General features: G+C 37.3%; 1 protein-coding gene across 3 annotated transcripts in view; it reads right to left on the bottom strand.

The window, feature by feature from the left end:
• slc35f3b (solute carrier family 35 member F3b) overlaps positions 1-16284 on the bottom strand; it is a 40340-nt gene extending 24056 nt beyond the window's left edge. Inside the window, exons 1-2 of one of the 3 annotated variants that reach the window (XM_067386967.1) lie at positions 16109-16247; positions 14823-14932 (exon numbers count right to left, since the gene is read on the bottom strand). In XM_067386967.1, the coding sequence (XP_067243068.1) occupies positions 14823-14856 (34 nt within the window). In that variant the 5' untranslated portion in view covers positions 14857-14932; positions 16109-16247. Of the gene's footprint in view, positions 1-14822; positions 14955-16108 lie in introns of all 3 variants that reach the window. The other 2 variants (XM_067386968.1, XM_067386965.1) reach the window with 2 other exon arrangements.
• Between the last annotated feature and the right edge of the window lie 10223 nt (positions 16285-26507).

A 26507-nucleotide genomic window follows, 5' to 3' on the forward strand; every position in this document is an offset into this window, starting at 1 on the left:
CGAACTAGTGGCGACGAAAGCAGACTGCGGGGCTGGCTCACGTCGGCAGCGTCTGTGTCCAAAGTTGCCCTGACACGCCAAACCAATGCTAGTCAGCTGACGGCCAAGTAGCACGTCAGTTCTGCACCTGCGTGAGATGAAATGCCTTTCCGAACCAGCAGGTGGCAGTAGCTGAACAGTCAATCAGAATGATCAGATGGACCGACGAGCTCCGACAGCAATGAAGGCGATGAAGACCAACTTCAGCTGATGGTGCGGGACACACTGAGAAAACTTAGTCGGTCGACGAACAAAAACTGCCAGACGGCTTTCGGCTTGGTGTGTTCCTCCCTTTAAAGAAATTTGCACTGTGGAAGAAAGAAGTAAGTAAATAAATGAATAAATGCCCAATATCAAATATAATAATAATAATAATTAGAGAATAAAAAAATAAACATCCCATTTATAAGAATAATAATAATTTCATTAACTCTGCCCTGTACCATCCATACACCATCAAAACGATACTGCATGTGGAAAAATAAGCATGTGATTTGGCTGCTATAAGGAGATGTCAATGAGACTATTTTATCATATTATCATCACCAAATGCAGTTTCTGCAAGGATATTCTGTGTAATTAACAGTGAGAGAAAGTCATTGACTCTTGACTTCAGAAGAATGTCTTTAGCAGGACTGATGGAGTCTGAATCAGAATGTCACTTACTGCTAATGACTAAGCCTTTGACCTTCATAGCAATTTAAAATGATTAAAAAGGTTCTTATGGAAGCCTTCTGATATAATTTCTAAAGGATTAAGTGCAGTTAATGGCAATTTCCATTTCCAATTTTCACCATTAGAAAGAGATGATCCAGGAGACCACAAGGAGGTCATGGGAGGTGAGTGGAAAATTTAAGATAAAAAGTATGAAAAATAAAGGAAATACTCCAAGAATACATTATTACTTAACTTTTCTACTCCTTTCTAAAAACGGGATTATTTCATTCTGTTGAGACTATTAAAATAATTATGACAACAAAAGTATTACACTTATTTTATTTCATTTTTATTTAATTATTTAATTTAGCAGTAAAAATATGCATAGTATAAATTCAGTATTATAAAATTTTCTATCTAGTAGTATAAATTTAATTAAATGCTGGTCCTTCACAAAGAGAATAATCACATTTGGAGTAGTTGGCATCAAGTTTGAAAATGCCATCAATCCCATTTTGAAAGGAACAATATAGTGCAGTCAGGTCAGATAAACCCAGACAGGGTGATCAGGACCCCAATTCGAAGCTAGCACTGCCATTCATTTTTTTTTGTTTATGTAGGAACACTTCTGAAGGGTTCTATTTCGAAGGCATCATAGCTTCAAGTAACAGTTCTTCTTTTTGACAGGGAAGATTAAAATCTGTCTGTGCCAGAGGCTTGCTGCTGAATCAGGCTAGTGAGTGTTTCTCACAAAAAGCATTACAAAATGAATTGACGTGTCAAGAGGAGCACAGACAAAGTGCATTGGCAATGAGGGCAGCGGTCAGAGCTCACAGTCACAAAATGCCATGAAAGTTCAGCCTCAAAGACGTGACAGATTTGAATCAGAACCTCTGTGACCCAGACTCAGCAAAAACTGTGACACAGCGAGCTTAAAAAAAAGAAGTGGTAGGGAATGACATTTGGTAGGTGCTGGTATAATGAGCACACAATCTGAACCCAAGCAATGGAAAAATATTAAGATTTAATGAGTCATCTTTCACCCTATTTCCTGCTTTAGCCAAAATACGCCTACAGTCCACAATGGTGAGTCTTAAAAATGCTGGATGAACCATAATGGTAACTGCAGCCATCTTAAGGAAGTCATTAAATCTGATGATTGCTTAGTGTTACTGCCACAAAATATGTGCCTTTTGTAAAAGAATGGATCCACAGGATTTTCCCAAATGATTCCCTAATTTAGGATAGTAATGTGCCCATGTATGCTGCTAAACTCATAGTGAATAAGTTATCATTACATTCATGCGTCATTCTGAAGCGACATATGCCTTATAACTGACTCTAACACTGTGTCTATACCAGACGCGAGTGGCACAATGCAACACAACAAAAGAAAACAGAACCCATTATAATTATGACTGTCTACTCTGGATGCAGCGCGGTGTGATACAACACATCCCTGACAGTAAACCGATGTTCCTTTCTATTTCTGATGTACTCCAAGCTCCTATGCTACTTCTGATATGAAAAATAAATGGATTTTGAACCTTTGCATCATGTGTAGAATCAGTGTAAGGCTATAGTGTTGACTACATTAATTCGGATGTTGTTTTCATTTCAAAACGCTCTGTCCATACCAGCGAAAAACACATCTAAAACGGGAAAGAGCTTTGCGACTGAGTGTACAAATAGATTTGACAAGAAACCTGAGGTATATTTTCACAGAATGCTAAAAGCTACAGAAAAGAGAAGCTAATGGATTGCTACAATTCACAGAAACAACTGGACTCCAGGCAGCGAAACGTGGCAACTTGTGTCAATATGTTGAAATTTCAGGTAAAAATCATACCCTATATATTGTATTGTTATATCTTGTACTGTAGCAGGCCTCCTTCAGTCGTTGCCGACTATGGAAGATGCGCCCAGTCGCGAAGTCATGTTGACATCTTTAGAACAGCGCAGACTATGGCTGACAAGGCTAATGCGGGAGAGACAGACTCTGCCATGTATGTCTGGCTTTGGTGATGTCTTCGAAAGAACGACCTTTATGTCTAGCTCTCTTTTCCTCCATTAAGGTCTGGATGTGCTCTTCCCTGAGTCTGTGCTGTTTTTGAAGAACACTTCGCCACCTGTTGTTTTCAGCTGCAATGTCTTCCCAGTTCTCTATATTGATGAGCTTTCATATCACGTTTGCAGACAGCTTTATAACGCAGCTAGGGGCGGCCAATCTTGCCAGAGGTTAGTTTGCCGTACAAGATATACTTTGGGATACAGCCATCTTCCATCCGGTGCACATGGCCGTGCCAGCGCATCCTGCATTGTCTAAGTAGTGTGTACATGGTGGGAAGACCAGCGCGTGCAAGAACCCAAGTGCTGGGTATTTTGTCGCTCCACTTTAGGCTAAGGATGTGACGAAGGCAACGCAGGTGAAAGCTGTTCAGCCTTCATTCTTGGTTGGTATTCAGTGGGTACGGAAAGTATTCAGACCCCCTTAAATTTTTCACTCTTTGTTATACTGCAGCCATTTGCTAAAATCATTTAAGTTCTTTTTTTCCCCTCAATAATGTACACACAGCATATTGACAGAAAAACACAGAATTGTTGACATTTTTGCAGATTTATTACAAAAGAAAAACTGAAATATCACATGGTCCTAAGTATTCAGACCCTTTGCTCAGTATTTAGTAGAAGCACCTTTTGATCTAATACAGCCATGAGTCTTTTGGGGAAAGATGCAACAAGTTTTTCACACCTGGATTTGGGGATCCTCTGCCATTCCTCCTTGCAGATCCTCTCCAGTTCCGTCAGGTTGGATGGTAAATGTTGGTGGACAGCCATTTTTAGGTCTCTCCAGAGATGCTCAATAGGGTTTAAGTCAGGGCACTGGCTGGGCCATTCAAGAACAGTCACGGAGTTGTTGTGAAGCCACTCCTTCGTTATTTTAGCTGTGTGCTTAGGGTCATTGTCTTGCTGGAAGGTAAACCTTCGGCCCAGTCTGAGGTCCTGAGCACTCTGGAGAAGGTTTTCCTCCAGGATATCCCTGTACTTGGCCGCATTCATCTTTCCCTCGATTGCAACCAGTCGTCCTGTCCCTGCAGCTGAAAAACACGCCCACAGCATGATGCTGCCACCACCATGCTTCACTGTTGGGACTGTATTGGACAGTGCCTGGTTTTCTCCACAAATACCGCTTAGAATTAAGGCCAAAAAGTTCTATCTTGGTCTCATTAGACCAGAGAATCTTATTTCTCACCATCTTGGCAAACTCCATGCGGGCTTTCATGTGTCTTGCACTGAGGAGAGGCTTCCGTCGGGCCACTCTGCCATAAAGCCCCGACTGGTGGAGGGCTGCAGTGATGGTTGACTTTCTACAACTTTCTCCCATCTCCCGACTGCATCTCTGGAGCTCAGCCACAGTGATCTTTGGGTTGTTCTTTACCTCTCTCACCAAGGCTCTTCTCCCTCGATAGATCAGTTTGGCCAGATGGCCAGCTCTAGGAAGGGTTCTGGTCATCCCAAACGTCTTCCATTTAAGGATTATGGAGGCCACTGTGCTCTTAGGAACCTTAAGTGCAGCAGACATTTTTTGTAACCTTGGCCAGATCTGTGCCTTGCCACAATTCTGTCTCTGAGCTCTTCAGGCAGTTCCTTTGACCTCATGATTCTAATTTGCTATGACATGCACTGTGAGCTGTAAGGTCTCTTATATAGACAGGTGTGTGGCTTTCCTAATCAAGTCCAATTAGTATAATCAAACACAGCTGGACTCAAATGAAGGTGTAGAACTATCTCAAGGATGATCAGAAGAAATGGACAGCACCTGAGTTAAATATATGAGTGTCACAGCAAAGGATCTGAATACTTAGGACCATGTGATATTTCAATTTTTCTTTTTTAATAAATCTGCAAAACTGTCAACAATTCTGTTTTTCTGTCAATATTGGGTGCTGTGTGTACATTAATGAGAAAAAAAAATGAACAATGATTTTAGCAAATGGCTGCAATATAAGAAAGACTGAAAAATTTAAGGGGTACCCACTGTATGTTGTCAATGTTTCGCTGCCATACAGTAGAGTGCTGACAATGCAGGCATTATACAGTGCCATTTTGGTAGAGGTTGACAGCTTATTATTCCCCCAGACACAAGTGGTAATTCGGCCTAGGGTTGTTGTGGCCTTGCCAATACGCTTATTGATCTCAGCGTCAAGAGACAGATTATTACTGATGGTAGACCCAAGGTATGTAAACAGGTGGACAACATCAAGTACGTGGTTGTCGATGGTAATGACAGGAGGAGTATCAATGTCTTGGCTTAGCACTTTTGTCTTTTGCAGGCTAATGGTCAGTCCAAAATCTTTACATGCTTGGGAAAATCTGTCCATGATGCGCTGAAGTTGTTGTTCCGTATGTGAAGAGATGGCAGCGGTATTCTCTTGTATTTACAGCTCATCAATTAAATATTTACCATCTTATTTTCTGCATAATTGGATTTTTTTTTTTTTTTTAAATAAACACTGATAAAAACTAGTTGTAGGGCTGGACGATATATATAACACTGACATACAGTCAAACCAAAATTTATTCAGACACCTTGAACATTTCATTCATTGATACAGTTTATTCAATATAGTTTAAAATTCAATATTCAATATGGTTATAAAATATGACAAGATCTCAGAGTTAAACTGTGTCAGAAAAAATTATCTTAATTATGTCAGATAACACTTAAGCAAAACATGGTCAGGTCAAAGTTTTTGAATAATTACTGGCAGTCCACTGTATGAAGAATTTTTGGGTATAATATATCACAGTTTACTTTATTTTGCTATCCTCACTTACATAAATGAACTGTAGTGTCCTGCAGCCACTAGTAAACAATATCAAAAATATCAAAAATTACTGAATAATTTTTGGTTTGACTGTAAGGATCACCCGGATTTAGACCAAACTATATTGCAAATTTGCTTTATGTATTTCCATGGCGTCGAAATCAGGCATATAAATGTCAAGAAACATGATTCCTGGCTGCATGTCAATATCCATGGATCAGTGGATCTTTGGTGAGTTGTAAGGAACACTATATCTAGTCCAGCCTAAACTGATAATCATTTGTTTTACTCACGTTTTCACTGTTTTCCTTGTTAAATCCAGTCAAGCAGCAGGTTCTTTTGCCACTCAGTCCGGCTGAGGGGGCATGTTTTCTGACTGGAAAATGACGTCAATGCATACCCTCTATTGCTGGTGCGACCAGGTCGCACTCAGTCACCATTCCATGTATGGTCAAAAACATAATTGCTCTCATGATTTTCATCAGGACAAATTTTTGTCATCTTTGCAGGAATGTAATATAAATGTTGTACAAAGTAACAACTATCTTTAGCAACACTGTGAAAATGAATAGCACACAGCAGGCACATATACCGGTACAAACATAGATATCTATTGGTACAATATACGTCACACGACTAAAAATGCGTTATTGTTTTCAAATACCTCCATTCTCTCAGCTCACACTATACAATGTGAAAACAGCATTTTCAAGTTTATCCACTTCAGAAAGCTCTGTTTAGCAGGACAAAAACACTGTCTGAGTGTGGACAAACGGCCAAAACATTGAGAAAAAGATGCAATTTCAAATTAAGACATAGCTTAAATTGTGCACCCACAGCTAGAACCTTTTTCTTGCCCATTTTTATCTATTTTGGAACGCATCTGAGCTCTACGTAGTCTTTGGTTGCTTTCTTCCTTTCTATGTTTGTCTCTGCAGTGCAGATCTCTCTTGCTGATAACTGCCAGTTCTTTGTAGTGCCAACTCTGCACAGAGTGCAACCAGCATGAAAGAGGACAGCCTTCTCTCTCACACACGCACTATGGAGCAGGTCCATGTTATTTTGTAATAGCATCATCATAAGCATGTCTGGGACATCAGTGAGTCAGGCAGACTTCAAACAGTTAGAGATAAAATATGAACGTGTTGCCATCTGCGTAACAGTGGTATAGCTCTGCAGCGCAACATCTCCCATGGATTCATGAACAGCACGGTTTATAGTGGATTTCCCTAGATGCCTAACACGTCCTTGAAGGAATATAGCCTACCATGTTAAATGCAAGTTAAGCTCTGCTGAAAGAATTACAGACATGTTGTCGATTACCACAGAAAGCCTTTGTTTCGACTCATTCCTAAGACTGGGCGATATAAATGGAAATTTTATCATATATTTTAAATTATTTTGCTGGTGATATAATATTAAACACTAAATACTGTGATGATACTGTGTATTTTTTTTGGCCTTGACATGACAATAAGTTTGATTCATTTCCATTAATAAGTTCAGTGAATCATTTGAAAACTCTGATTCACTGATTTTAGGTTCAACTCAAAAATGTTTCTTTTGCTGGTCTGAAATGATGAATGTTGATGAAATGATGGTTCCTCTGAAAACAGTATTTCAAGTTATTTTTGAGCAAATACATATGTTCTGAATATCAGCAAATGGTAGAAAAAAATATGTTCTTTAGCTATTTCATACAAAATTACATATAGCTACTACCATTTAAAATATATATATATTTCAAAGAAATGTATACTTTTATTCAGCCAAAAGTGAGAGTAAAGACATTTATAATGTTACAAAAGATTTCTATTTCAAATAAATGCTGTTCTTTTGAACTTTCTATTTATCAAAGAATCCTGAAAAAATGCACACAAATAATAAGCGGTTTTCAACATTGATAATAACAAGAATTTTTGTAACACTTTACTTAAAGCTTTTATGTATAATGCATTATAAAGGTATTCTTAATGTACATTATAATGCATTGCATCTTTTCATAAATAATTGTAGCCAAAGTTAAAATGCATTATTATATTTGCAGATTCTTTGTTACATCTGAAATTGGTTGTTTGTCATGTGTTTTACTCATAGATCAGTATTATAATGCATTATAACTGTGGTTACGATTATTCATAAAATCATACAATGCATTATAATGTGCATTACAAGGCATAATTAATGCTTTGCAATATATATAAAGGCTTTAAGTAAAGTGTTAAAGCCTTTATATACAGGATCATGTGACACTGAAGACTGGAGTAATGATGCTGAAAATTCAGCTTTGCCATCACGGGATTAAATTACATTTTAAAATATATTAAAATAGAAAACAGGTATTTTAAATTGTAATAATATTTCACTATATCACAGTTTTAATGTATTTTTGATCAAATAAATGCATCCTGGATGAGCAGAAGACTAAAAACATAAAAAAAATCTAAATTTTAAATGAAAATATTTAATATAATCAACATGTCACAGATGCTTAACCTGCATTTTACTTAAAATATATCTTTAATTTTCAAATTATTTTTTGATCATTAATTAATATCTTTACAGCAAAACGTAAGTGCTAAATTACATATATTAGTAGCTTGGTGTAAGTTTCTGCATTCCAGTCATCCAGCTGCTAAGAGTGGCAGATGCTTTGCTGTAGCATGATAATGGCCCTCATAAATTACAATTTATTTATGCTGACACCACCCATATGTTTTCAAACTCATCGCTTATGGTCCACAGTGGGGCCGCTCTAGGTTTATAAAGTAAGAAGACAATCTCTCCATATGAAATTAAAGAAAAAACATTATTCCGTATCATATTACAAGACACAGCTTGAAGACAAACTCACTTAAACATGTCCAAACATCCTCGTCATGGTCAGACCGTATCTATCTATATGCAAAAAAAAATATTTTATTTTGATATTTACCTATCAAATGCCTTCTGAGCTGGTGGCTTTACTTATTTATTTTATTCAGCATCTGATGGGCAGCATCAGTCTGGGGATGATGCTGCTGGAAAATACAGTACAAACAAGTACTGACTGGATGTGTGTGTGTGTGTCAGTAGAAGTCTATGAAAACAAGTGGCTGTATACTGTGTGTGTTTTGGTGCAGCAGGTCAGTGAACCCTGAAGTGTCCAGCCAGAAGAACAGATGCCCGGGATGTCACACTCTGTTGTGACCCTGCTCACGGCTAACGGACTTGACAGAGAAAAGCATATCCCTGCCAGTCACCCACTGTGTGTATATATATGGCTGTGTACTGCAGTATTGAGCATCAGAGACATTTAAGTGGATTGTTGATTCATTTAATCTTTTCTGTTTATCAAAAACAAAACAAAAATTTTGTTGGATTCATTCAGTGACTAAACTGAACAGAGTCCATCCGCCCCTCTACCTCCTTCTCCGCAACAGCCAGATCCTGCAGAAGAAAGACTGCAGTTTAACAGACTGGAGTCACGCCAGCGTTCCTGCTCTAGATCAATACATAATAGATAGACTGTAAGTCCCCTGCTGAATCTAATTGATGAGCTAACGCTGCAGGTGTCTCCCCAAACAGAGCTTTCCACACAAATATCCTGACAGTGTGAAGTGCCCAAGTAATCTGACAGTTAACTTGCAGCCTTCGACTTAAGTATACAACACTAATCCAGCTCAGTCTGCAAACGCTGAGACAAGTTTGCCAAAACTCATCAATAAAATGCTCCAAAACATTTCTGATATGTCTGGTCAGATGAAGATGTGAGGCACAGTGGATCTAAATGCAGCATCACTTTATTAAAGGGGTGGTTCAATGCGATTTCACTTTTTTAACTTTAGTTATTGTGTAATGTTGCTGCTTGAGCATAAACAGCATCTGCAAAGTTACAGCACTGAAAGTTCAATGCAAACTGAGATATTGTCTTTTACAGTTATGGCAGTTTATTGCCTACAAAAACGCCTGGTTTGGACTACAACGAGATTCTTCCGGGGTTGGTGACATCATAAACCCATGCTATTAACATAAACACTGCCCCCGGGAACACGCAACAAAGTGGGCGAGGCCATGTGGCACAGCAAAATGGAAGCGGAAGAGTTGTGTACACCGGACGTGAGCATCAAAATAGAACCCATAATAATCTGTGATATTTTCTTCACTGGATGCGCGGCTGAAGACAGCTTCCAGAATCTACATGAGTTTAATGCTGGATTTGCACAAAAGCTATTACTGAAAGATGAAGCAGTTCCCACTTTAAAAACAGAAGCTGCTGTTTATTGGCTTCAAACTGTAAGTATGTTTTATTGTTTGTACATGTCTTTTAAGCATAATGTTATAGTTCTGTTGCTATTTTAAATGCATCAAGGACATGTACAAAGAGCGACTCTTTTTTGCTAGCCAGTTAGCTAAGTTCTAGTGCAACACCACCAACAAATGTCTCTGTTCATAGACAAACAGTTGTTCATGCTATAAATTAAATGATACCTTTACAAAAATGCAACTACTCAGTCATGTACTCAGACGCCATTATTTACATTTCCAGCTTAGCGCGTAACTACGAATGGTAAGGGGCGTGGCGTTTCCGGACGCTTCAGCGAATCACGATACACTGGGCCAGCAACCAACCTGCCAACCAATCTGAGCACATTGCGTATTTCGGAGGGAGCGGCTTAATAGAAGCAGGAAGTCAAACGAGCCGTTCATATGAGAGTGTAAACAGAGGTGTAGAATAAATGTAAAATATATGAAAAATACAGCGTTTTTAAAAAAAATGAAGCATTAAGAGATGTTAAACTGTGCCCCCAAAACACAATCAAGCCTAGAAAAAACCACTGAACCACCCCTTTAAACAAAATACCTCAAATGAGCGGTAACAGGCTAATGAACTAAAAGGAAACAGATGCGAGTAACTAATCAAAAACCATGGTATCCGATGATGAGGAAGAAAATAAGAACAAATGAATTGGAGAACAATGCAAAACAAACTAAAAGTCCATGAAAATGAAACCAAGTCGTGACAATTTCTGACTTGCTAGATGCAATTCATGAGAATTCGTTCGTCGAACAAGAAAAAAATTCTGACAAAAAACAATGGCAAACATAATTCCTTGTGTAAACAAAACAAAACAAGGCATTTTGTATTTTTATTAAGAAATGTAAAAAATGGAAATTGGAAAAATACTGAAAAAAAATATTTCACTGTTGTTAGTTTTACTCAAACCATCCTTGTTCACATTACTTAAAAAAACTCATGTAACTACATGAACTTAATTAAAGTGGGTTGTTTCTACTAAAAATTAATATTGTCAGCTTTACTTAATAAGTGTTTGTTCAGTCAACTTAACATTGCTGAGTGAAACGCACAAATTAATGTTGACAAAATTAACTGGGCAGTGGATCCATAGTTCATGCTTTACAAGGACTGCATTAGGAGAGTAAATTTAGGGATTAAAGTGTTATTTTATGTGTTTTTCAGTAAAGGGAAATATGTTGTTAGTTTCTATTAGTGTTTAATGTTCAGTTATGTTGGACATTTAGAGGAGTTTCTGTAATGTTTTTTAATTTTGTGGTTACTATAATACAGAAGAGTGGCACCTGTGTTTAGGCTGTGAGCAATCATATACACATTTATAGGATCGAATTCCTGCTCTCAATTCATATTTATAATAATATTTTTTTGAGTGCATTTTGTAGAACAAATAGTTATTAAGGTAAATTAAGTCAAAAAAATATAGTCACCTTACGAGATAAACATAACATTAAGTAAACTGCACATATAAATTGTATGTAACAGTGGCAAATTCAAATGATTTGCATTTACTCAAAGAAATTGTCAGCTTTACTTGAATTTCATTTGTTCATACAACCAAATTGTTATTTGTACAAATTACTCACTATAGTTGTGTGGAACCACTTGACACTGCTTTTTTAAGTAATTCCAACAATGCGCAATAATGGCAGTAAATGGGCTTGTTTAAATACACTGATTCATTCAGGAACGCAACAAGTGACCAGTGAGTAACTGAATCAGTCACTGAACAGATTCGCTCAAAAACACATGAATCATTCATTAATGATTCACCACTACTGTGTGTCACTCAGAGATGTGCAACAGTAATTCTGCTGACAGAACTGTTTTATACTGTATTTGTATTAAAGTTCTGTCATTTATTACTCATGTCGTTCCACACCTGTAAGACCTTCGTTAATCTTCGGAACACAAATTAAGATATGTTCGATAAAATCCAATGACTCAGTGAGGCATGCATCGTCAGCAATAACACTCCCTTTTTCAATGCCCAGAAAGCTACTTAAAACATATTTAAAACAGATAATGCGACTGCAGTGATTTAACTTTAATATTATAAAGGGATGAGAATACATTTTGTGCGTCAAAAAAAAAAAAAAAAAACATTCTGACTTGGGCGATTTCAAAACACTGCTTCATGAAGCTTCAAAGCTTAACAAATCTTTTGTTTTGAATCAGTGGTTCGGAGCATGTATCAAACTGCCAAAGTCACTTGAACTATTTAAGTTTCAAAACAATTATGACGTAACAAAGCCTTGTTTACTGAAATCATGTGATTTTGGCGCTCTGAATCACTGATTTGAAACAAATGATTCGTAAAGCTTCAAAGCTTCATGAAGCAGTGTTTTGAAATCGCCCATCACTAGATATTGTGGAATAAAGTTGCTATTTTGTTATTTTTGGCGCACAAAAAATAACAAAATAACAAAATCTCTTTGCTTTATAATATTAAAGTTGAACCAACATAGTCACATGAACTGTTTTAAATATGTTTTTAGTAGCTTTCTGGGCATTTGAAAAAGGGAGTGTTATAGCTGCTGATGGAGGCCTCACTGAGCCATCAGATTTTATCAAAAATATCTTAATTTGTATTCCGATGATAAACGAAGAACTTACGGGTGTGGAACGACATGAGGGTGAGTAATTAATGACAGAATTATTAATTATCTGCAGACAATGTACATTTTATATATGTATATGCAAAGTTCTGTCATGAAACTCTAGATGCGCAGGCTAATAGGTCCTAAACTCAACCTGCTCGTAATCACATCATTATCTATAGGACACAGATGATTGGTTCCTGCTGTACTGTATCAGTAGCCAGTGAGCTCACATGCTCAATCTTCAAATACATGAGTAGCATTTGCCTTAGCAGTGCAGCATGCTTTAAGAAACCCTCCACCTTCCCCAGCTCCACCTGCATAGATCTGCAACGGGTAATTCATGTATGCTATATTGTACAGCAGCAGCATTTCTTACTTGCTCACAGCAGTGTGTCGTGTATGTATTGGCAGAAGCAAGTAGCGTGTATGTATTGGCAGTAGCAAGACCAACCATATCAACATTGTCATACCTATTACCATGCCAAACACTCAAACATGAGAGTTATCATGACAGAAATAAAGTTTTTAAATGTATACATACATATACTTTGCTCCGGTGTAATAAAACATATGCCTAATCATAATCAGAGACTTGCTACTGCCAATACATGCATGACACGCTGCTGTGATCATGTAAGACATGCTGCTGCTGCACAAATAGCCTGCTTGGTATTACCCATAGCAGATCAATACAGGTGGAGCTGGGGAAGGTGGAGGGTTTTTGAAAGTGTGTTGCAAACTGCTACAGAAAACACTAAGCATTTGAACGTTAAGTAGCGAGCTTATTGGCTGCTGATGCCACAAAAAAACAATCAGCTGCACCATGTAGAGGGTGTTGTGATTGCTAGCAGAATAAGTTAAGTACATATCAGCTTACACCATCTAGAGTTTCATGTCGGAAATCTGTATTAATATATTAATATAATAATATAAAAAGTCAAGACTTCGTGAATATCTTTGTCTTGTAATCCAAACAAGAAAATGTATATGTTTGAAAAAGTACCCGTTTCCATTTACGCAAAATGCCTCTTAGTCTGGATTACATGCATCCAAACACAAATGTATCACAAGCAACATGCAAAAGTTATTCTTAGACCAAAGCTCTGAATCAAACTGATTGATGTCAGACAGAAAAAAAAAAAAAAAAAAACTCACAGCAGCATAGATGTTTTGTGCCACAGCTGACTGGTTTAATATATTTGATTAAAACGCTTCAATTAAAGAGTTGGGTATGTACCAACCCCCACCCACCCCCCAAAAAACAACTTAAATCGGCCCGCTGGCTTCCAAACAGGGACGCAGAGTTCTTACAAAATCCAAGATGTATACAGAAAGAGTTTGGCAGTGAAGGCGTGTGAGTCACATCAGTGTAATGACTCACTGCAGGTTTATTACAGCCTCTTACTTCTGCCACCCTGCATTAGATTTACCACCTGATGGAGGAATGGCTTGGGTTTACAGATTCCTCTGGCTTAACATGTGAGCTGAAATGAATCTCAGAACTTATAAGTAGGCTGATAACTAAATACTATATAACTCAATAGCATTGGGTGTGTGACAATGTGATTGTTTAACAATTAACCATGATGTCCAATTTGCAAATAAATGACATATGAACTGTTTCTTTCTAATGAGTCAGTCAAAATAACTCACTGAACTGCCAGTGATTTTTTGGTTATGTTTGTATAATGAACCGTGAACTGTTACTATTAACTGGTAGGTTGTTCAAAACAATGTGTAAATGAAGATACATATTCACAATATCCACAGAGTTTGTTGTACAAATTAACAATGGTTGCACGAATAAATAAAATATTGTTGGTTATTGTTGAACATGTAAGGGGTTTGGCCAAATGTCAATATTGGGCGAGCAACAAATAGCCCCACACTCAAACCATTTGTTGCGAATATAATGATGCCACAGCATTTACACTTTTTGGGGAAATCAATTTGAAAATGGTTTAACTGAAGTTGTCTTTGCACAGTTTTAAGCTGGGATACGAGTGTATTGACATATTTAAAATGACTCATTTCACCTTTGCTGAATTTTCTGTACCTCACCTCAAAGAAAGCCCACAAGGCTCACCAGATCTCTGAAATTCCAACATAAAGCTTTTAGTAATCATAGAAGCTGCCAGAATTTGGCTGCAGGCAGGCTCACACCACTGCAATAGTATGAGTAGACCCTTGGGTCTGAGCTAGAGCTGAAACCAAATATCATTGAGTGTTCAACATCCCACCTCATTCACTATATTACACATAAACATACTCTAGAGTATAGCAGCTTCTGCTGCTTCTGTCTCAACATTTGGACCAGACTCTGCAGAAAAAGAGTCCATATAAAAGCACAAATATGTGTACAAAGAAATCAATTAGAATATCAAAAGGAGAAGCGATTACCAATAACCAATGTGTTGATTTGTCTCAGAAGCATGAGTTCATCAGTGACTCAGAGTCAATTTGTAGTCCATTTCTTCATCTGGTGCTGGTCATCACATCAGATTGGACATCTGGGGAAGACGGTTACTCATACTATGAAATGTGCATAAATGAGATGTCAAGGTATGACAAAGCTGCAAAGTTCTGAGTGTAACCTTCACAAAAACCTGCTGACATTTCTGTCTATGCTCATACAAGTTTGATACAGACCACAAAACCAGAGGAAAATGTGAACTGTGAAGAGTACCTGTCTTCTGTCCTGCTTTCTATTAAAGCTAAAAAAAAAAAAATCCATGCTTTGTATGCATCTAGAAAATGCAAGCTAATGCAACACAAGACTTAATAAAAATAATGGTTTTGAGCACACATGCATACAAAGAGCATGTACAGGGTTCACTTCATACATCACAGAAATGGGAAAGTATGGGACATGTAATCAGCCTGATGTACCAAGCAGCTCATTGCTCACATTTGTAGTGTCATGAAATCAGGACACCACTAAATCTAATCAATAATATCAATAATGCACAGAAATGCTCCAGTAAAAATGTATTTTAAAAATCGTAAGTGATAAAAGTAAAATTAACAATATTATTATTCATGTTTAAAATATAGTCACCAAAATGTCTCACGATATAGTTTCTGGCAGCTGTATATTAATGACGGAGTGCTAATATATATCAAGTAAAAGATAATCTGCAGTTTTCCAATAATTGAACTGTTTCAGCCAATGAGAGGAAGACAACAGCTTTAAGTGTGTGAAGTTTCTGTCTGCAAAAACAAGTAGATGCACTTTTTTTTGCATCATCTTCTGAACTAAAGGAATGACTCTTTTGATGAAAATAACAGATAATCACCCTATCTTCCTCTCTCAAACCCATGTCAAAATTCATAATCAGAATGCCACAAAATTGTATAATCAGATTAGAATTGATACCTAAGTATGACAAAAATTCCATAGGCATGTCTTTAGGATTTGAATGCATATACCCGTTTTTGGATTTGATATTCTAACCATGAATAGCGCAGAGAACAGCCAAACATCTGCACTGTGATGCGTAAAGCCAAAGGAGACATTAGGTGTTTCTTCGTAAAATTAGGTTATTTAGCTGTCAATTCGATTTAAAAGCCAAAGACTATAGAATCAGAGCACATTGAACAGCGCGTTAAGACATGTAGGAAAGCAGCAGTACAGAATGAGGTTAAATCGCGAATCGTGTTGCGGACGGAGCCCGTTGCGCACGTACCTCTCACTTTGGTCAGGGTGAGCACCGGACTGTTACAGGCGGACAGCGGCGCGACCCGAGCCGAATGTTTCTTCATATTGACGAGCTCGGACAGACGGAGCTCAAGCCGCATCGACTACATCCCTAAAGCTGATTGTGTCCGAACTGCTCTCGATGCCTCGTGCGCCTCCTCTACCCCTGATCTCTGCTCTCCCCTCCCACTAAACACTCTGCGGTATACTCATGCATGCTCCACGCGGGACAGTCACGGTGCTGCAGTTCATTTGTTTTGCCACATAGATATTTGCACCGGAGTTTTAACAGCTTAGTTATAAAAACCCCTGCAATGGTGTTGATTCTGCCAGATGCGTCGCTGCACTCAAACATGTTAGCCTTCTTTATCTTTACTAATGTAAATTTGAGACCGAAGTCATGCAGTTTAACCACGAGAAAGAGAACTATATATATATATATATTATATATATATATATATATATATATATATATATATATATATATATATATATATATATATATATATATATATAATTTTTTTTTACATGATACAGCAAACACATGAACCCTTATATGGAGAGGAATATAAATACCTCGGATAATATATTTTAAAATAAAATTTCAACTAATAATAATTAATAATTAAATAATATTCAATAACAATATGAAATAAAATAACATATCAACATTACCATAACAAACACAATTTGTTAACCCTATAAATTTTTTTAAAACATTTTTATTATTGTATTATTTAAAAAAAAAAATTACATTTTTTTCTTCAAATTATGATAATACAATTATAAAAAGAAAACATTAACATAACAAATACAGTTTGTTAACCCTATAAATTTTTTTTTAAAACATTTTTATTATTGTAATATATATATGTATATATATATATATATATATATATATATATATTTATATATATATACACATATACATATTTTTTTTTAATAATAATAATAATAATAATAATAATATGATAATCATAAAAAGAAAACAACATTACCATAACAACAAATACAATTTGTAACCCTACATGGGGAGAAATAATACATTTCTTTAAAATGCTTTTATTTCCAATTTTAACAGTTTGTATCAACATTACCTTGAGGTGAGTGGCCCTAAAATCCCTTTAAGTCGGATCAGTTCATTGAGTGGCCATCTTAATTTGTGGTCATGCAAATACAGCTCCTATTAACTTAAAATGGGATAAACTGAAATCGCTGAAATTGTTTGTCGTGTTTCATTTAAAATTACCTTTTCATATACACCGATCAGGCATAAAATTATGACCACCTTCCTAATACTGTGTTGGTCTCCATTTTGCTGCCAAAACAGCTCTGACCCGCTGTGGTATCTGCACCAAGATGTTAGCAGCAGATCCTTTAAGTCCTGTAAGTTGTGAGGTGGGGTCTCCATGGATCTGACTTGTTTGTTCAGCACATTCCACAGATGCTCGATTGGATTGAGATCTGGGGAATTTGGAGGCCAAGACAACACCTCAAACTCGTTGTTGTGCTCCTCAAACCATTCCTGAACCATTTTTGCTTTGTGTCAGGGCGCATTATCCTGCTGAAAGAGGCCACAGGTACCAAGGAATACCGTTTCCATGAAAGGGTGTACATGGTCTGCAACAATGCTTAGATAAGCGATACGTGTCAAAGTAACATCCACATGGATGGCAGGACCCACTGTTTCCCAGCAGAACATTCTGACTAGAGGTCTTCACGGGTCCACTGCGAACCGAAAACCCGAGACCCGACCTGAGACCCGAGCAGGTTCAGGTCCAAAACATCAAAGAGTGCCTCAGACACGGGCCGGGTTCAGCATCAGTGGCCTTGGGTCTCGGCCTTTGCTAGCTAGCTAACCTATTACAATAATGTCATTCCATTATTGGCATTTTATCGATTTACCAAAAACTAATTTCATAAAAACTTTTTTGAGTGGTGAATATGTCATCATAACTTACCTGAGATGATGTTAACAATTTTTTTGTGAATGTGACATGGGCGGGTCCTTGTTTGTTAATGACGATTTAGTTTGCTTTCAGCAACTACCGACAAGTGACGGCAGTCAAGTGATGTGACTTGCATGTCATGTGACTTAACCAAAGCACATCATTGGCTAAACTAAGGTCTTCTCTTGCCAACAAAAAAACAAGAATGTTCTTTTAAAGAGACAGTGGCAAGGAAATTAACACAAAGAGTATGTTGCCATATGGTAACACTATGCAGTAGAGGGTTAATTAATTAACTGAAGTCACAAGAAATGCATATAGGAGAGATCGAGACTAGTCGTCACACTATCACTATCGAGCATTTTCGCCATTACAGTGGCGTAAAGTATTGAGTAAATGTAATTAGTTACTGTACTTAAGCATCTTTTTGGTTACTTTGTACTTTGACAGAGTATCAATGATATTAGCAACTTTTACTCTCTACTTGTCTACATGTACTCTTTACTCCAATATATTTGTAATGCAATTATTTGTTACATTTTTTATGGCACCTAACTTATTTTGCAGCAGTTGATTTCTGCTACAAAAGTGATATCGCCATCTACAGGGCATTGAGTATACTGTATCCTGTGTTTTGCCCTCGCCCAAACTTGTCAACAAGGCTACTTTAGTGCATTAACAGGTAGTTGCTGAATGGCAGGTGCTTCATATGAGATGAAGACTGGGTTGGGAATACAGTTCATTTAACACGTGCTGACCTTTTGTGACAACAAAATTATAACCTAAAAATTTTCAAGGAAAAAAACCCACATCTGTGCAGATATAATTGTGGCAACCTGCACAAACTTGAAAAAAAAGTTGACCCTTGGTAGAATGACAGGCATATATTTCACTTTATAGCCTCACTAGTTCAGTAGATATTCCGAGCTGTGTTTGAAACACTGTAGAGGGACAACAACAGGACACAAGAAATTTTAATTCAAACTTACAGCACTGGGAGAGAGAGAAAGATCAGGAGAGAGTTTGTGAGTGTTCCCTTCCTCCTGTGAGAAATTATTGACCTACCAGAGCCCTAAAAGAAGATTTAAACTTAGAATTTAGCATTTCAAACTTACAGCACTGCGGAGAGAAAGAGATCAGTAGAGAGTGTGTAAGTGTTCCCTTCCTCCTGTGAGACATTATTCACCTTCTAGAACCCTAAAAGAAGATTTAATCCAGAGTTTAACTAGGACGAGAGACTCCTCCAAGACTCTAACCTTATCATTTACCTTCCTCCTGTTTTATTTACTGGATTCCTGAACATTTTCCACCCCTGTTTTCCTCACAGCTAGGCATGTGTTTAAAGTTGAATGACTACACATGATTTAAAATGAACATGGAACATCATGACAGAAACCAGAGCAGGATCTCTGGAGTGGAATATATACCAGTGATCCATCATGAGTCACAAAGGTCACGCGTCACTTTGGCCTCCACATTAAAAATACTGCAGATAGTGCCATGGAATGGAGATTTTATGAGGCATTCCGATTTTGACATTCTGCAATACATTTTTTTTTCTCTGACTATCATGATATGGTATTGACATTGGGTCTCATTCATGAAACACGAGCAGAACAAATTTTTGTGTAAATCGTGTGTAAAGTGGTTCTGGCGTAAATTTTCGGATTCATTAAAATGTTCGTATTTTCCAAATGTTAGTTGGTACGAAAGAAATCTACACCTGCTCCCAGCCACGCGTAAATAGTGCGTTTAACATCCGAACGTTTTGCTCATTAATAAGGTTGCATTTTAATTCACCTTAATAATGTACATTACACAGCATTTTGAAAAAAATATTATATATAGTAATTACATACATTTTTTCTTTTTATTTTTATTGTGAGAGCCAGTAATAGCATCTGCAAACGGAGCACTTTAATCAAATAATTAATTGATTTCAATAGGGCTGGGCAAACTAATGGCCCCAAATGGCCAAAATCCTTCGTTTGGTGTCATAATATGATGCCCATATATAGTTGTCAGTCGGATTTAATGGGCGGGATTTATGGTAATTGAGAATGAGCGTGCACGCGCGTCCCATTTACGACTGATTGGAATTCACTAACACACACATTTCACTATCACTTCTGACGTTTACGAAGTATTTGTGAATCAGGAGAAGAGTTTTCGGGAAGGTCTCTTTACACGCAAATCACTCACATATTTACTCGTATATTTACCAATGTTTCATGAATGAGACCCAAAGTGTCAGAGTTCAGTGCATTAGAGACATGGCTTAAAGGTGAAGTGTGTAACTTCTGCACCATTGTACACAAACAGAATAATAAATAAAAGAACTTAAAAAAAAAATAAAGATGATTTAACCTAACTTTCAGCCCCAGTCAGATTTAAAAGGAATATGCCTGATGAAGGCTTATTGGCCGCACCATTTCGGCGTGCGGTTGCTTGTTACCTGTTTTTAAAAACCTAAGCCATGATTAAATAAAGCTTTTTTATATTTTTCCTAAAAATCCCTGAGTGTCTTGGCTTGATATGTTTTTAAATAAGAGATGAGTTTGATGCCACACCGGTGCTTCAACACTTCATCTTTAAGATGTTCAAGCTGGTTTTTGGAACACAGAAGCTGGTTTTGCTGGTCCATATGAGTTTATAAGCTCTCTTAAAAATAAATGTTCTTTATTTGCATCAATGATTTCATGAAGAACCTCTGACATCCATGGAAGACCTGAAGTAGGTGTGTCAGATAAGGGCGACATACAAAATTTGCAGTGCTGGGGGTCCTTCAGGATTCATCAAGATTCATCACTGCATTTATCTTAATATGCACATTTGCTTGCAGTAGTTCATCTCCACGATGCTTGTCAATTAATCACAAACCATTTAGAAATGTTTTGCAATGTATGCATCAATATGTAAAAAATGAAATTATAAATGTAATAATTAAAAATGATGTATGACTATATATATATATATATATATATATATATATATATATATATATATATATATATATATATATATATATATATATATATATAAAATAAGTTGATTAAAGGAAAATAAAATTTTCTCAATGCTCATGACGTTGATACTATGGGAACATTAATACCCACATCGCTATGCTGAACAAGTGCCTGCTTATAGTCATACTCATAGTGAGCTAGCAGTAAAAATTCAAAGGACTTAAACCAACAAAATAAAAATAAAAATAAATGTGAGAAAAAGACTGGACAATACCCATGGAAATGAATCAACACTGAACTTACTTATGCTGGACAATGACATTATTTTCTTCTAGAGCTGATGTACAGCCAAAACAAACTATGTTGCATTATTTTCCTGTTATCACTGTAAAACTGCTTTGAAACAATCTGTACTGTAAAAAGCGCTTATGAATAAAGGTAACTTGACTTGACCTGTACCAGCTCATTCATGTGTGACTACAGGGGAGGAACATTGATAAAGATGACATACCCATTAGCCATACAGAGCTGAGTATACAGGAAGCACGTAATTGCTTCCTCCATACTCCAAGTACTGGAGAGGGTGACAAGCGTGGAGGTGGGATGCATAATCACCTTACTGAGGGAGCGTAACGCCCAGCTCTAAGCGATCAGTGTACCAAAGGGTAGCCTGGGGTTGAGAAGCAACACAAGGAGCATAATCCTGTTCCAACACCAATATGAAAACTGTGGAGAGAGTGGAAGTTTCCAATTCAATCTCGATTGTCAAGCTTAAACTCCAGGGCCATGATGGAGATGCAACAGAAGAGGGAGTCGGGCATGAGCTTTTTGGTAATGCCCACTCTCATCTTTTGTACAGCCTATTCATATGCTGATTACCTAGGGAAGCGGCAGGTAAAAGATTGGGATGCAAATGTAGTAATGCCAGGGCTCCAGACTGCGACCAAATGGTCACATTTTGTGACCTTTTTTCCTGCACCGGTGTGACCACCACATTGCACAACGTATAAGAACTGCCATTTCTGTTTCATATGAGAAACATCAAGTGGCAAACTAAATGAAAGTGAAACGAACAGCGCTATTCGTTTGAGCAGTGCAGCTCACAGCAGTAACAGACAGCGCGAGCTCAGAACAGGTTTACACGCGCCAATCTCGATCACGCGACACCGTTACTACACAGTGCTGTGATATCTAGTGGGAAGCATTCAAATTCAGAACAGAATTCTCTGTTTTAAACCACAGATATCAGATCAAATAGCATTAATGTGGGAACTTCCGGGAGCAGAGTGATTGGGGTACATAGCGTCCAGTCCCAAAGGAGCTGGAGGAGTGAGGGAGAACCAAAGGGGACAATGAGAGTTCTCGTGTTAGATCTCTAGCCAGTTACTCAAATCACTTGTTTCAATGCTGAGCACAAGTACCGCCTCAGAGCTGGACAAACCCAGCATCAGCTACTCAGGGTGGAAGAAGCCACGAAGCAGGCTTCCGGATCCTGAGGCAGATCACAGGAACCAGAGGTTGAGGGTTGAGAAAGGGCCAAAGCTGTATGAAGCCCCTCCTCTAGTTCCATCTGCGAACCCCACGATCGAAGTTGCTGGGCTGCCTCGGCAGCTGTGGGACCTGGACCACAGGAAGCGCAGCGCTCCAGGAGTGGAATGTTCTCAGCGGGACACACTCGCAGTCAACCCTTTCATGGGTTGACCGAGCGTGCTCTGCTCACAAGCAGCTAACACAAAACTTGTATGTATCCCCACCCGTGATGTAACGTGGACAGAGAGAAACTTACATTTCTGCTCCCACAACATTTCAATATATTTAAAGCTCTAAAGATATATGGGAAAAACAAACACCGAATAGGACGCACACACATAGAGAGCTTGTTGAAGATCAGGGGCCGTATTCACAAAACATTTTATCTTACCACTAAGAGTTCTCCTAAATAGCAGTAAAAGTTCTTAGCTAAGAGTTTTCTCTTAAAACCTATTCACAAAGCTGCTGAGACAAACTTTTACTAAGGAATAGACTGAAGTCTTAAGCTAAGAGTAAGGGCGGGGTTGACCTCGTTGCTATGGAGTATACACACAGTGATTGGCTGATGGGGAGGAGTCAGTGATTTAATCATAGAAATATTGTAGAATGAAGTGTCATATTCCCATATTAAAATAAAGGTTTTAAAATACAAATGTTGCACTATTCAAATAAATATGTTTTAATAAAAATGTATATATTCCAAAATATACATATATTACTCTATTCAATCATTTGTAAGTGTGAACTCATGAAAACCATTGCCCCAGGTAATCAGACAATATTTATTTATTTGTTAAAGATTTATTTTTGGCATCTTATCATAGATTCAAATCTATAAATCAAAATATATTGCATTTATAAAGAAAAGGTTGAGCACCCAAGGCTCTATCGCTATTGCCTCAATGGTGTTCACTGTTCAGTGTCTTTGGGTGGATTAGGACTGTTTGTGATTTGGTCTTAGTGACTTAGGAGTCCTCTTGACTACTCCTAACATTTCACAGATTTAGGAGTAGGGCTGCACGATTAATCGCATGCTATTCTCACGCGCATTTCGTCAGTAAAGCCGGTTCCCTGATTATCGCTAAATCGCCATCGCCTGCTTTCAAATGAAGCGGCATTTAATAGACAGAGCCATAGATCACTGAAAAGCCACGCAATATCGCGTTCATATCGCAGATGAATCGCCTGCGATAATGAACGCGATATTGCGTGGCTTGTCTGTGAACTACGGCTCTGTCTATTAAAAGGCGCTCCGTTTAAAAACAGGTGATGGCGATTTAGCGGTAATCAGGGAACCGGCTTTACTGACGAAATGCGCGTGAGAATAGCATGCGATTAATCGTGCAGCCCTATTTAGGAGCTAGTTTTAGTGCTAAAATGCTTTGTGAAATTCTCTTAGAGCAAAAATTTAGGACTCCTAAAATTAGGACTGACACGCCCATTATTTTTAAGAGTTTCTCCTAAATCGGTAAGTTAGGAGCTACTTTTAGCCTTAAGATGTTTTGTGAATACGGCCCCAGAAAGCTAAAACAGCTGTACTGCCCGCTCCCTTTATAGTTTACATGTTCTGCCAGCACACATCACGGGTTGACTTTGCAACAATCAAAATTGGACTAAGTTGCATGAGTTCCCTCAAAAGGAAAGTCACAAAGTCTCATGAAAAACAAAAACTTCTTCAAATTGTGAATGAATTACACAGAAAGCAAGTAAAGAGTACTCCTTTTATAATCACTGAAGCTGTCGGTCAGTTCAGTATGGTACATTTAATGAGAGTTAAAATTTTTCCTATAAAAATTAATAAGTAAATTTTATCTGCATCTCAAATCAAGCTCAGTGTTTTACTGTAAAATTTAATAAAAACATATGTAATATTATTAGTAACTACAATAATTAATGCAAAACAATAATAATATGATTGAATTACCTTTATGATTAAAAAACAAAACAAAAACAAAAATAACAGCGCCAACAAGTGCTGGAGCCCCCTTATGTAGAACTTAGTGGCACCAGTGCCACTGCTCTCAAATGTTAGCCTGGCACCCTGAATGCCCAGACTTCTTCACCTGTACTGTACAAAGGCTCCCGTGTCGACATTCAGCCATAATCTGCCTAACACCCCCAACTACACTCTAAAAAATGCTGGGTTAAAAACAACCCAAGTTGGGTTGAAAATGGACAAACCCAGCAGTTGGGTTAAATGTTTGCCCAACCTGCTGGGTAGTTTTATTTAAACCAACTATTGTTTAAAAATTGCTATATGGCTAGCTTAAAATGAACCCAAAATAGTTGGGAAATTAAAAACCAGATGAAATTAGAGACAACAGTGATAGACAAAAGGTGAATGTTTATTAATAAGCTTTAATATTTCATTAATATAAATTTAATAGTTTAATAGTTTATTAATATAAATTTATAAATAAGCAATTTAAAAAATGTGTATTGTTTAATAATTATTCATTGAACATTAATAAATGTTCATTTCCATCATACTTTGGGTTAATTTTAATTAAGCAATACAGTAATTTTTAAACAATAGTTGAGTTCAATAAAACTACCCAGCAGGTTGGGCAAACATTTAACCCTACCGCTGGGTTAAAACAACCCAATTGCTGGGTTTGTCCATTTTCAACCCAACTTGGGTTGTTTTTAACCCAGCATTTTTTAGAGTGTATGCTGGAGGACACAAAAAACGGGAAGGGGTTGCAACATCCTCCGCGACCACATTTACCACAGCCTTAAGCAGACCTTACATCAGAGGAGCATGCTGAAAAATAATCTGGACCATATAAGAAAGCGGAACGCACAGCGACTCATGCTCTTACTTAACATTTGTCCATACTCTGGACCTAAGTCCCACAGGCGCATGATGAACAATAGCATTGCTCTGGACCAAGAACAGTCTTCCTCTCAATCTCACTGCAATCCCACTCTCTTGACATTAGTCCAAGCTCTGTGCCTAAGCCCCTGCATAAGCAGGATGTAAGTGTTGAGCAAGGTTCTCCTAGGTAAATACAAAATATGACACAAGTTAAGGTTTACAGAATTGTATGCGGGCAGGGGAGGAGGTGGTTTATTTATAACATCCGCCTCAACTCTCTCTGCATCTAATCGCTCAGAACTAGACGTCTTACACACAATAACCAGATATTATGTAGATATACATGTATCTCTGTAGAACATTAAAGTGGGTGTTCTTTTTTTCTGAAAGGTAAACTTGTTACTTATGCTATGTAGTTTCACAGAAAATGAACTGCGATTCATGTAATGGCCATAGTTCATAGGTGTTTATTCCTCTTCATGAGAAGTTTAGCTCATCTGCCTGTGTTTTCATTGTCCTAATGACCTTGATTAGCTGCTTCAGGTGTGTTTAATTAGAGATGGAGATAAACTTGGGTGGAAAGATTGTATACTTTCCCAAAATGTTATTGAAGTGTTGATAACTAGATTAAATGTACATAATTTAACAGTATTATAAATATAGTTAGAATATTTTGTTTAGTAATTTATAAAAAGTGAATCATATTGTGTTTAGTATTAACATTCTTGAATATGACTGACGACTGAATTGACTTGCTCTTAAGTAACATCATGCTTTCTTTTTCAGAATTCAGAGAACCCAAAGGAAAAGAGGTAGTAGTCTGATGCAAGCCAGATTTTGAAAAGCTGAACCGTTGGACCACTTGTATTTATGATACAAGACTTCTGAAAGAAATGTTATTTTTAAAGGTTGTAATGCTTTTGTCGACTCAGTTGCTGGAAAGGTGTCATTTACGTTTTAAAAGGTCTTCCCAAAACTTCCCAAAATTTGTTGACATATCATTGAAGTGTAGCTGAAATATTAATGTTGGTCAGAACATTTTTTTTATGTTGACATTTTGGTTCCATCAGCATCACATTAACATTGATCAAACATTATTACTAATGATTATTTTTGTTAATTTCA

This window comes from Chanodichthys erythropterus, chromosome 5 (genome assembly GCF_024489055.1).
Source record: "Chanodichthys erythropterus isolate Z2021 chromosome 5, ASM2448905v1, whole genome shotgun sequence".
NCBI lineage: Eukaryota > Metazoa > Chordata > Actinopteri > Cypriniformes > Xenocyprididae > Chanodichthys > Chanodichthys erythropterus.